This window comes from Colossoma macropomum, unplaced genomic scaffold (assembly GCF_904425465.1).
Source record: "Colossoma macropomum unplaced genomic scaffold, Colossoma_macropomum, whole genome shotgun sequence".
Taxonomy (NCBI): domain Eukaryota; kingdom Metazoa; phylum Chordata; class Actinopteri; order Characiformes; family Serrasalmidae; genus Colossoma; species Colossoma macropomum.
The window spans coordinates 24534918-24549179 of record NW_023494799.1 but is presented as its reverse complement, the minus strand read 5'-3'; the positions used below and the strand labels follow the sequence as shown (position 1 = coordinate 24549179).

Here is a 14262-nt window from a genome sequence, read left to right as displayed (position 1 = left end):
ATATTTTCTCTTTAACACCAAGAGACTTCAGACATATATTTAGTGAGAGCAAAGTGAATTTAAAAATGAGTAAATCTCAAAAAAGACCTATTTAACATGTAAATGAAGTATTGCCGCATTAATCAACTGATGTCTGCCTGTTAATAATTGGTTTGTTGAAAAATCAAATGTACACATTCCTCCACTTTCCCCAGATCAGCCAAGACATGTTTGGCTTCCAAATTTTGCTTTTTTAGTTCAGCGCTGGAGATATAAGGCTAATGATGCTAACAACGACTAGAAGTTAATATTCACCCAAAACGTTTTTGTAAATACATCCCAAAACTTCTCTGAACCAAACTATGTCCAGGTCTTCATTAAGGTTGCACAGACATTGATGTGGTTTCAGAAAAGAGTTTGATGTAACATTCAAACATTCTTCATATTTAAAAATGTAGTAATTACTCTTCAATGCATAAAGTCCATATTTGGAAACTAAGTTGCAAAAAAAGCCCATTTTGAATCCATTGTTGATGTGATGTCACGAAAACAGACACATTGACATATACCCACCTATTCAACCGCAGCAGTTTAGCCTCACCCATTCACATTGCAGTTAAAGTGTTTTAGTCTGGAATATTGGGCAGCCAATCAGAACAGACATATATCAGAGATAAAGATGTAAGAAAATTATCATGTAAGTGAGTTATGGATAAGCCAGGCATTAAGTGACTTAAGTAACAACTCAAACTGCATGTTTGAATCAGCCATTGTGTACAGACAAAGCCTGCGGTTTATATACTCACACTGTACGAAAACACTTGGTCCAGCTGACACGACGCAACATGGGTGCTCACACTGCACGTGAAACAGCCCCTACAGCTCTGTCTACAATTTCCAATAAAGCCTTTTCATCCCAGGCAAAATCATTGGCTGAATCTCAAATTGCTCCCTGCTCCCTATGTAGTGCACCACATATTAAAATAGTTGCTCCTGTACCCACAAAGTGCATCACATGTCTGACAAATAGCCATCTGAGATTCAGCCATGTGTGCACAGTTCCATACTGGACGAACAGTGCACTATTTTGGTGTAGAAGCCAGAACTTAGTGCACTACATAGGAAGGATGGGGCCGTTTGAGATTCAGCCATTGACAAACCGCTGCAATAGCTTAGCTAACTAGTGCCACACTGTGCACTGAAGCTGAACAGGTGGTCTACAGACAGATCTGCGAAGACCGAAAATCACTGTTTTTATTTATACCTCGAAATTCAACTCAGTCAAATGGAGCAAAATCAGCATAAATGGTCGCTGGTGCCGCAAACGTGGACTTTTTTGCCTCCGTGTAGGAGCGGTGGTTGTGATTGTGTGTGGTTTTGGGGGCGACTTTGAGAAATCGGTTCGTGAGGCGGCTCACACTGTGAGACAGGCGACCAAAATTTCAGACATGTCAGAAATCCATCCAATCAGCCGACTGCTCAATCGGAGCATGTTTGGGCAGTTAATCGGGCATCGTTTGTCCTCTCACAATGCATGGCAAACGATGGCCGATGAAGCTGAATTTCAGCCCGACCATGAAATTCAGTCGGCTCCGACCAAAACGGGCTTAAAAACGGGCTAAAATCGCACAGTGCATGTCTGGCTTTAGGTACATAAAACCCACACAAATGTTCTAAGTGGTCCTTAGGAAAAAAAAGATAAGGATAAAGATAAGGATAATCTTCTAATGAAGACCTGAATATGGTTTGGTAGAAGTTTTGGGGATGTATTTACAGTAAAGATTTGAGTGACTACTGACTTTTAGTGTTAGAAGTCAGTACTGTTTAACTTGTAACACTTCTAGTGTTCGCTAAAATTACTAAACTAAAGAAGCAAATTTTAGACCCTAAACATGTCTTGGCTGACTGACTCCACCTGAAGAAAGCAGAAAAATGTGTTAATGAGATTTTTCACCAAACCATTCCTTTAACTCTTCACGACATGTAGGCTACGTAAGGAGTAGTGAAGCCACTCTAGAGTTAAAAGCGCTGTGTGTTTGTCTCGCTTTAGGTGCTCTTCCAACAGCAGAAAACACTTCCTCATTCCTCTGATCTAAAGTGGGCGGCTAAATACATGCGTCTTACATTTCGCCTTTCACTTCTCAGTCTGCGTGTGGAATTTCATGATCTGCGCTGATTTGCTCTCTGAACACAGTCTAAAGTAGTGGACTCATTTCCTACCAGCAGTCTAATAGGCATTTGCCTCTCCAGTGTGGATCGTAACTAATCGCCTTATATACAACTAAAAGCGCTGGACATTGAGCATTTGATCCCTCTTTGTTAGAAAGCAATGCAGTACTGTCAGGGGATCAATGAGTATTTACACATTGTGGAGTCAATGATGGAGGAAACTGCTCTTTCTCTGCCTCAGTCAGGGGTCAAACACCAAATCCTTTGCCTTTGCCTGTACAGCTGACTTAGTTATAATGTTTCTGCATCAAAATCATCCAGTGATGCAGCAAGCAGGCTAATTAGGATGTTGGGACACAACCAAAGAGAACAGAGATACACAGATATTGTGAATGTACATATATCCACTGCTCACTTCCTCAAAGGGGATTTTCCGCATAATTCAATGGGTAAGAAAAAGTCATTCAGAGCGGTTTGGTGTGAAATGCGAAAGAGTCAGAATTGTTCACAGTGGTGGGGATAGAAACCAGACGTCTGGTTATAATATGAAATGTTTACGTATACAGTGTCTGATGGCTCAGACATGGTTTTCTGAAAGTTTTGACATAAGATTCTGTGCTAAAATGTATTTTTTAAAATCCATTTATGCAGGAGAAGCACATGCAGGAAAAATTTCACCATTATCAACATTACATATAAAAACCTGTGTAGGTTCACTGGTCATTTTGGATAGTAAATAAAATGCCTCCTGGTTCCTATCATCACCACTGTATAGAAATCTGAGTCTGTGAGTTTCTCTACAATGAACCGTTTCACATCAAACTCTGAATGACTTTGTTCATTCAGAGAAAAGAGGATGGAATTCCCCCTTAAATCAAATCAAATCACATTGTCACATCACATTAACACAGGTGCAAAGGTGAGTGAAAATCTTAGGTGCACAGCCCACTATAATTGCATATATATATATATATATATATATATATATATATATATATATATATATATATACACACACACACACACAATTAGTCAGTCTAAGGTACACAAGGGTATACAGGGGATAGATATTGATTATATATATAATCTAGACTACAGAAGATATGGTAGAAGATGTGCAAGATGTCAATCTATATGTGCAGGTATAGATTTGCTAGATTAAAGTTACAGTAAGATCAGAGTGAGTCAGTTTGAGGTGTGATCTTACTGTAGCTTTAACTGTACATACTGTACATGTACTTCACCACTTCAATATTTACAATCTAACTCTAACAGATTCTATTGTTACACGCATGCAAAATTACATTTTGTTGATTTTCTACATTAAATTATGTGAACACGTCCTCTCCAGTTAACACCTTTTAATGACTGATTACTGTTTACATGCTGAATTTAACACATTAGGAAATGAAAAACATGAAATATGGTCTGTGCAAAAGTTAGGACACATTTTATATTTTCCAACTCTGCAAATAAACTAGAAATTCTGTGAACAAATTGGCAGCAAAATGCCACCTTCGTTCTGTAGAGGATGTTTTGACTTATTTTCCATGAAACACGTAACTTGACCAGTGGTATTCAAACTTTTGCATGCGACTTTACATTGCACTACAATGACCACCTTTTAAAAAGATGTTTTTTTAAGTTTTCTATAGAACCATGAATACCCAAAGGGTATTGCATGATTTATTGGTTCCTTGCATGGTGAAATGGTTCTGCAGATTGATGGAGAATGTGCTGTAGATGGTTCTGTATGGAACCTGAAAAGGGTTCTATATAGCACCAAAAAGGGTTTCACTATTGTTACAAGCCAAAGAACCATTTTTTGGTACTATAGAGGACCCTTTTTGCTAAGCGTGTACTTTGCAGTGCGGTTAGAGCCACATTTGACCTCTGAGAATGTTTTGGCCCACCAGAAAGTTACTCTAACCCCACATCCACTGAAAGAATGCATATCACTGCTGTCGTAACAAAACCTCGCATCTCCAAAAAGGTAACTTTACAGGACAAAGAAAAACGCTCTTAACTTTTAATGGAAGTAAATGGAGGAATATGTTTTTCCAAGTAATTTTGGACAATTTCTGTTGGTCCGTTCATCATAACATTTTGACACAACATAAAGCGCAACTGCCTTTTTCAAACTAGGTCAAAAAATGAAAAATGGGGATATGAGGTTTTGTCCCAACAGCAGCGATATTTTATACAATATATAATGTATCAAACTGTTTTTTCACTTTACAGTTGTATTTTTGAGGTATTTTAATAAGTAAATGTAGTGTAATGTTACAAAATAAAAACATTCAACCCAGCTTCCTTCTTTGCAGCTACCTTCTTGACAGCCAAAAAGTTTGGGCACCCCAACATTAGATGCTGGCTTGCACTATTTTGATCAGAAATCATTTACATAATGTTGCTTCCGTTAGTTGGATCATGTGAACACACTAAAATACCGACGTAACACTCATCAGGTACATCTATGATTGGCCACCCAACAATTTAGGAGGGCGCATTGGTGTGCTGCTGCACCTTCTGTGGTAACAGTACTGCAAAAGCCAATGATAACTGCCAAGCAATACTGTACAGTTGTACTACTTGGCAAATGAAAACTGATCCTGATTCTGACTGTTTTCTTATGGTACCCCTCGCCAGGCTCCGTCCCTACACCTGTCAGTCAAGGGTAGCTTCGATAACATAATATACTTCAAACATTAGCCTACAGTACAGCACCAACCAGGCTGAGAAACAGCAATAACAACCAAGCCATTTTCACTGAAGGTAATTTTCATATGGTGGGCTCAGTGTTTTTCACCCTGGAGTCTATGATCCTTGTTACGCCTCCACATCTCCTAGGTTATGTGTCTTACCCCGTGTGGCCGGCCCGTGTCGTTCTCCTGGCAGGCGATACGGATCAGCTCGTGTGCCCTGCAGCCCTCGCCATCCCCATAGGCCGCCCGGATGTTCTCCAGGGTGGGCGACTGGCCCAAGGGGGCGCCGCCACCCGCCGACTGCTTGGCTCCCATCTCCGTCCCGCCTGTAATCGGGGCATAGCAAACAAACAGCAGAGATCAGTCAGAGGGAGGTGGGTGCTGCATGCTAAAGCTAGCTCACAGCAGTGGGGAAACAAGTCCCAGTTACAGCAAGGAGAGAGAGGCAGAAAATCAGGTCAGCTTCATGAAGAATTCACACGCCTCTCCCCCTGGACCGGAGCGCGTGCGTGTGTGGGTGTTTATTTTTGAACCTTTAGACATTTTTAAAACTGAAAGAGCAAAATCATTTCATTTTGGTTACTGTGGTTAAGATTAGAACATTTGCATTACATTTAAATATTAATAGTGATGCACAATAATATCAGAATCAAATCAGTATTGGCACGTATTTGCTTTCAGAAAAATAAGCCACATTGGGCTGATGTTTCAATTTGACCAATATTTTAAACCGATACTCGATGATGTATTTATCATACTCCCATAAGTGCAATATATTGCTCTGTAATGCTAATTCAGGTGGATTTAGTCCGACTTTCTGCATTTTATGAATGTTTTTGTATTGAGATCGACACATGAAAAAAATCAGACATCAGCATCTGCCCACAGTTCCTATATTAATTAATATTAGCATTTACGTATTGTCGCTGTCCAAAGAAAACCATGTATCTCCATTTTTGTCGATTTTTATTTTTCTAAATCATTTCAACACACCTGCTGTGTTTCATGATGAACGGACCAACAGAAATGCTCCAAAATCACTTGGAATAAAATCTCTTTACATTAACTTACATTAAAAGGTAAGAGTGTTTTTGCATTCTCCTGTAAAGTTACCGTTCTGGAAATGCTCGTTTTTCTTTGGACAGCGACGATATACAGTATATAGTCACTGTCAAAACAAAACCTGGTATCTCCAAAACGGCAACTTCACAGAAGGAAAAGTACCACTTTAGAATAAGACCACCCTTATAAACAGTTTATGAATTGTTTAAAATTAGTTTATTACATGGTTAATATTTGGACCATAAATACCTTAGAAATCATGAATAAACAGTTATAATACATCAATAAAACGGGTAAATGTGAGTTGTTACATCTAATGAACTTGATTATGTGATGAAGCTGACCGGTTTAATGCTGACTGTTGAAAAAGACAAATTAAGACCAGTAACCAGTAAGATCTAGCTTTCACAGCATAGATGAACGGGTATTTACTATTAGGCAAACAACTGGTCACTGTTTTGCTTTTTATTTGTGTTGTAACTCTTTATTAATCATTTTTAAGGTGTGCATGAACTAATAAATAAACATTAATAAACTATTTTTAGACTATTCATCAACACCTTATAAGGGTAGTCTTGTTCTACAGCGGTGCTGAAGGAAAAACATCCTTTTAATGTAAGTTAATGCAACAAGGTTTTTCAGAAGTAATTTAAAACAATTTCTATTGGTCTAATTTAGGGGTCGCCAACCCAAATGTTAAGAGGAGCCATTTAGTCCTTTCAATAAAAATAAAACCACCTTGGGGGGGTTTATGTTCATTTTACCATCTTGGCTCCAAATGTGCCTCAGTATGTGCTAATGTACTAGTATAGGCTAAAAATATAAATGAAAACTAGCTCAGCTATAGCTGTATAAAATATCTTCTCACATCTCCGGCAGGAAACTTTTCCTCAAAAGTAGAATCGTTTCTGGTAAAATGTCTCTCGACTTTTTACGAGGCTGGAGTCAGCTTCTCATTCGCCTGCTTCTTGTTCGAATTTTCCCGTTCCACCTTAAATGGTGCTTGAGGTGCCAGAATGTAACTGCTGCACCATTTAAGGTGGAACAGGAAAATTCGAACAAGAAGCAACTGAGAACCTGACTTCAGCCTCGCAACTTTTTAGTGTTAGACAGTTTCTTGCTGCAGATTAAATGTATCAGGAAACCAGCCGGAGTGATTATAAACCCAAATAAGTCCAGTCCTACATATATATAATACACATGGGTCATACTACTACATATAGACACTTACATACATAGTACATACAGGACATATTACATATAGGTACTTAAATATACACACTGCATTTAAAACTGTGTGTGTTTGAGGCCAGTATAAAGCAGTGCCTTTCCGCATTAGCTCTACAGGAAGGCCATCAGACCACCAGTGAGTCACCATGGGCTTGTGGTAGTCCACAGCAGAGGCAACGGTAAGAGTGGCTGTGATAGACGAGCTTATTGCTACAGCAGATATTTCCAGTCAAGCAGACATATATATATATATAAGAATACTGTAATCAGAGTGGGTGGAGAGGTGGGAGAATTTGGCAGGCAGCAGAAAGACATCAACTTAAGAGAGAAAGAAATGTTCCTGTTCATGTGTTTGCTTATTCAAAATGGTGGGCTTTGTGACAAACAATAAAAAAATCCATGACTGTGGCTTTGTTAGAACATGTACTTTCCATATTAAAATAAACAAGCATTGAGAAATGACATCATTAAAGAAAAAGAAGAGCTGATCAACGAGGCAGAAATGGCTACTTCTTTGCCTTGCTGTTAATAAACCCAATCACAAGTCCTTTTAAATTAATCAGGCTGTATATATGTAATATGTAAATGACCTCTGCTTAGACTGGCTGCCCTGACCTTATAACTTCAGTGTGAATGGGCAGGGTTAAAACTGCTGTAGGCCGTAATTGGATGTATGTAAATGTGATGGTTTAGTGACATCACAAAAACAATTAAAACAAGAAAACTGTTTAGGCAGCTTACATTAAACATTTAGACAGCTCTGATACACTGAGTGCATTTACATGCACTTAATAATCCAATAACTGCAGAAAATCAGATTTTGTCAGTAATCCGATCAACGCGTTTACATGCACTTGAGTAATCAGATGATGGGGAAACTCAAGGTCTACATGAGTCAGGCAGTAATCACATATCTGCTTTATTTTGCTGCCATCTCTCAGCAACGCTGCTTGCTTATTTCCGGTACCCCCGTCTGTTCCGCACATGCGCAGACTGAGAAATCCGAAAGAAATCAGAGTAAGAGTTCTCATGCAAATCAGAGTATGCTGTTTACGTGACCATTTGAATAATCAGATAACTACAGAATTCTGATTATGATCAGATAATTGAGTGCATGTAAACACACTCAATGTTTACATACATACATCAAATTTTTTTTATTAAAAAAAAAATGTTAAGGGAAAAGTGAGGAAAGGTTTTCCCATGATATGAGTCCTTTAATATTTAATATGCCAAAATGATTTAACACCAAACGTTCACTCAGACTTGGATTTTACAGAACATGAGAGGACTTTTCTTCTCTAGCAGTGGCTCAGCAAGACTCGAATAAAAGCAAACGAAGGCTGCATAACTGGACTGCCTCTGATTTTAAACCATCTTATTACCATATTCTTATATAAAATGGCTTAAGTTAGCACACGGAAAAAGACGGCAGCATCTCATCTCACAAGCGCTCATCTCTAATTATGTAGTTTGCAGAATGTGAACAGAAAGAGCTTTTTTGTGGCTTTCTAGTGAGTGGTTATAGGTTTTCTCAATTGTTTCCATTTTAAAACTGGAGGTACAGTTAGCAAAACACGTAATTTACCTAGCCGAACCTTAACCCCTTACATGGCCAGGGCCAACTGGAAGGCCCAAAGTTTTATTACACACCTCTATAAGCTAAGAATAGCTCAGCCAGTTTGCACTGAAGTCCCATAGTTACTGAATAATAAGCCTTACTGTATAATAAGCCTGAGATTTTAAGGAGGTTAAACCGTTTCACAAACACTGATCTTTTTAATGCTTTCCACTCAGTCAGTTCTACATCGCACTTGCAGCACAATGTTCAATTCTACAGTCTCTGATACAGCACAGAAAACAACACAGGTGAACATCTGTGGTCCAACAATCTATGTATATCACTCTGTGAGATAAATTTGGGCTGCCATTGGTGTCCCATACATATTATACAGGGTGATTCAAAAAGATGAATCCGATTTCAAAGCGCCATATTTTTTACAATCGTGAGGCACCTGGGAACCAATCACATGCCAACTGAAAGAAGGGGTCATAGAGTTTCTGACTGTTACCGGAAGATGGCTCCACTCAGTCTGCGGGGAGATGGTGACCCCTGAGCAGAAAGCGTTTTGCATTCTCCACTTCAATAAGAGTGAATCTGTCATAACTGTGCAACGTGATTTACATTGGCAGTGAACCTCCAACAGCTCAGAGCATTTGTCGTTAGTTCCATTTGGAATGAATTTGACTATCATGTTGATGTTTTCCGTACAGCTGGAGGAGGTTCATACTGAGCACTTGTAAAATTACATAATAAACTATATGCACAACTAAACCATTTACAATGTACTGCATTGTTCTGTAATGATTTACAAGTGAAATAAATCATTTTGAAATTGGATGAACCTTTTTGAATCACCCTGTATTTACTTACATGTATGTAAAATAAAAAAAAGACATTTTAAACATGTGTCCCACAACAGCTTACAAGCATGTTAAATAACTTAAAACATTATTACATGTCTACAGCATAATGTTATAACTACACATACCATAATTACACTTGACCTTGAAACGTAATTATCAAAATATGTCAGAAATCTTATTTTTGCATTGTCTGAATCCATCGTGTCTGTCTTTTTTCATTAGACTATATTTTGCATGTTCACTCAAAAATCTTATTCAAAGAAAACCATGAATAAAATGAGATATTGTCCCTGAGAGGTTAATCAATGTGTTCATTAATAAAATGGTTTATACAGAAAATGGTTAAATGCATGTTTTCCTCGATTCAGCACTGAAAACTGTTGTAAGTGACATTTTTAGGGTTACAGAGGCTAAATCGTGAAATCACCCAGGTGGCTGTGGTTGACAGCGTTGCTGTTGACCGCAAGACTGTCTGCAGTTTGCCCTTTACAAAGGCTGGTGAGTAAGAAGGCCATTGTTAAAAACTGGCTGGTGACTGAACCCTACAAACAAAGTGGCTAGATAGCATGCATGAGATATTCTGTATGGGAAAATGCCTTAAACATGAGTGAGGACCAAGTTTAGGAGTAATTAGTGATCATGGATGACACTGATGAATAAGTAAGGGTGTAAAGCTACACATATTTTCAGATTTTATACTTTTTTTTGTCAATTCTGAGGTGAATACTTGATTTGCGTTCTGATATTTTGAGTTAAAAAAGCCCTATTTATATACTACACAAACTGATTTTGCTCAGATAAATAAAAACTCTCAAACTGAGCTTTTTCAAATCTGCAGCACCATCCTGTAACAAAATGAACCATGAAAGCATGACCCCTTAGAATCTACAAGCCATTTTCAGTGTGACGTGTGCTTAATGAGCCCCGCCCCCTTTCCCACTAATATTACTCTGATAGGCTGCACCCAGATGCCTAGTTCTGATCACCAACAGTGGTTTCCATAAAAGATGATAAATGAGAGACCCTCGGAAGAGACTGAGGGGCATATTAGCGATACAGAAAGCTGCAATACATTGTTTCTTTTTTTGCATTTGTATTCATTTTGTATATATTTTTCCAAAAGTTTAAATTCTGTATTCAAACTGTTACACAATTAGGCCCAATTCCAGTTCTTATTTTCACCCCTACCCCTTGTTTTCGAGTGTCACTCTGCTCCTTGGAACTGAGTTATAAGGGGTAGTTGTTGAAATCTTCTCTACAAAATGGGACCCTCAAATAAAGAAGAACATTACTTCATTAACAGGCTACTAGTGCTATTCTGTAGGCGACCCTGCCAGTCTGCAGTGATAGCAGAGGAGGGTAAAGTTCAGCAACCTCACTGTTGGGCTTTAGGTACATTTTGGGCATCATATGCCTTCAAAGAGGGAAGGATGTGACACTAATTTATCGACCACCTCTAATTCTTCAGTGATATGAGGCTGAAGTCAGCTATTTGCCAGCTTCTTGTTCGAAATGTCCTATTCCACCTTAAATGGTGCAGCAGTTCTGAGGCCTGAGAAGCCAGAATGTCACTGCTGTACTATTTTAGGTAGAATGGGGAATTTAGCTATCTAGCTATGGAGACATCAGCAAACTACTAGTGATTTTATATGCTTGTTATGAAGAAAAGGACCATAATACACTGAAACACCTTTGGACTAAGATAATACGATGGTTATTGTAATTCTTCAATAGAGAAAATACTTACATTTGTGTGTTTCTTTGGTCGCTTGCGCTGCCATCTTGCTGGTTTTTCTTTGTTTCTCATAACACTCTGTTTGGAGTGTGTCTCTTAAAAACCTCCGTTTGGAGGGCCATGTAGCCCTAACACTTCGCCCTACCCCTCTATCTCAACAAAAATCAGGACACCCTACTCCTAGGTGTGTTAGGGGCAAGGGGTGAAATGGGACTGGGCTTTAGTGTCAGCACTCTCCACGTCTGTCTTTGTGACCTGTTACCAACTAGGAAAAATGATGCAATTGATGACTTTTAAAATGACCCCAGTGATCTCAATTTGCTATAAATAATCACCCTTTAGAAGCACACCACCCTACATATTTGACTCAGAGAAGCAAATAACCAAACTTCCCTTTAACATCTCTGCAGTGAATAATCCCGTAGACTGACTGCACTCACTGAAAGCAAAGCATGCGAAAGTGCAGCGGCCTGTGGGTAAGAGCCTCTACTCCTGTCTGCTTTTAATATAAGAGGGGCTCGTATGAATAATTGAGCACGCTAAGACGAGTGATAGGAGAAGGCCTGGGGGAGAGTAACCATTAGACCAGGCGAGGCCTGAGTCAATACAGTCTGCTGCCTCTGAGCTACACTGCTGGAGTCCTGGAGCCCTGAAGGACATCAGAACTGCACTATATTGACAATGGTGACGTGATGTGATGATTATAGATTGAGCTGCATTTTCATTATTTTGACCACAGTTCACATTTGGTGGATCATGTGATGCCCTTGATTTAGAAAAACACCCACAGAAACACTCCTCTGGAACCTGGCCTTATGCTGTACCAGGATTTTAAGGGTCAATAAAAAGATAACAATTAACAAACATCATACTGTGCAGCAAAGTCCGATGTGGAGGACTACTGACTTTAAGACAGTTCACATCCCCAGTACAGTTGATTACATCATTTTCTGCCCATTTCTGAAGCCAAAAACAATAAAAAAAAAACATTATTGTCAGTGTTATGCGAATATGGTACTAACAGTGCTCTTTTACCACAAAAGCTAAAATGAGTTGTGTCAATACATTAAAGCAAATGTCTACTTTAGCACCTAAACAAGCCATGGGCCCTTCTATAACCTGAGAAAAGCTCCATTAGTTTGCATTGCCCCTGTAGTTGCTGAATAATAAGGCTGTGTATGAAATGTTAAGGGGTTTATACATTGCGTTATCAAAGGTAAGACATAAAAGTTCCATAAACTTTCCTTTTCATGCCCACAGCGGCAACATACTTCAGGTTTAGTTAGCTGTGTTGCTGACACCTTCGCTGTCCAAATTAAACTTGGATAGGTCATCTTTATGGGGCAAAAGTTGTGCCAGTATAAGTGGACACATGCTGTATAGTAAAGGGTGCTGCAATGTAGGTTGCGTTTAGGCATTTGCGCGTGATGTTAAGATATTAAGGGACAAAGGCTACAAGCCTCATTGCTCAAATCAGATTTTTTTGCTTAGATCCAATCTCTCTAACATGACTGTTTACATTCATGTAAGTAAGTGAATCAAGTCTATTATTAATGGCTTTAACTTTGGTTTACGTACTGTTGCCACATTCACGTGCAATGATGACGCATGCGCAGTGAAACAAACACATAAAATCTGACTCATTAAGATCACATGGCTGTGAATTGCACACAAATCCGATCTACAACCACATATGAAAGTGGCTTAGGTCAGATTTGTGCGTCCACACATCTCTGAAAACATCAGATCTGAGTCACGTTAAGGCAAAAAATCAGATTTGTGCCACTTAAGCCTGGTAATGTGAACGTAGCTATAGCGTGTTTGGAACTTGCATCTAGTTCACCCAGGTTATTCCACAATTTAGCCCCTCAAACGTCAATTAAATGTGCATTTAATTGACACATTCATTAACCTCTCAGGAACAATGTTTCATTTTTTACATGGTTTTCTTTGAATAAGACGTTTGATTGAACATGCAAAATGTACTTTTTTTGGAGTCTGTAACGAAAAAAGGCAAACACGATGGATTCAGACAATGCAAAAATACGATTTCTGACATATTTTGATAATTATTTTTCAAGATGAAGTGTAATTATGGTATGTGTAGTATGGTATGTCATGATATAGTGCTAAAGACATGTTTTAACAATGTTTTAAGTTAGTTCCCCAGAGGCCGACCCAAAGAAGTATTTCTGTCTACCCCTCTGACTTCAACATTAATGGTGTTAAAATCAATACTAGCCAGTGTGAGTAAATAAGAGAGAAATTTACCCTTTTTTTAATAGTAACACACTGAATAAAACAAGGATCCTTCTCATCAAAAAGCACCAAATACAGAATTAAACTCAGAATCACTGTCAGAACTGCTTTCAAAGCAAATAGTTCCTCTTTCATCTGACAGTGGAATGGGATCTTTCCATCGTACATTAAAGCAGCTGAAATCGCATTAGACATCTTTCATTCTGTCTCTGAAAGATGAGTATGAGTCTCATTACCTGTGACACTGTAATAAGATTGAAGGGCTTATGGAGCAGCTTCAGTGACCAGTCGCTCAAAAGTGTATAGCGAAATTAAAAAAGTGAGGTTTTCTATGATGAACTGCATAAATACAGCAGACTTTATTTGAAAAGTACTCTTCTATTAGCCTAGTCTTGCACTACGATAGCTGCTGAGCAATCACGCCTACACACACCACACTATGGAAATGCTTATTATTGGTTTGTTTCCTCAGGGTAACAATAGAAGGCCACTGAAAGGTGAAGTTCATTTGTCGGTATTTGTTTTCTTCCTCAAAATGGTGAATGAAATATTACTCAAATCTGCACTTATAGACGTCTGTTGGTACTGGAGTACTCGAGTTAACTGTTTGACGTGCCAGTATTCAAGCACTGAAATCACTATTTGAGTATTTTAGCACAAGAAGACAGAGAAAATATACAGACTAACAATTCAATA

General features: G+C 38.6%; 1 protein-coding gene across 1 annotated transcript in view; it reads right to left on the bottom strand.

Annotated features, from left to right (window-relative positions):
• lrrk1 (leucine-rich repeat kinase 1) overlaps nucleotides 1-14262 on the bottom strand; it is a 154784-nt gene that overhangs the window by 118305 nt on the left and 22217 nt on the right. Inside the window, exon 3 of the mRNA XM_036586228.1 lies at nucleotides 5013-5179. Within this exon, the coding sequence (XP_036442121.1) occupies nucleotides 5013-5179 (167 nt within the window). The remainder of the gene's footprint in view (nucleotides 1-5012; nucleotides 5180-14262) is intronic.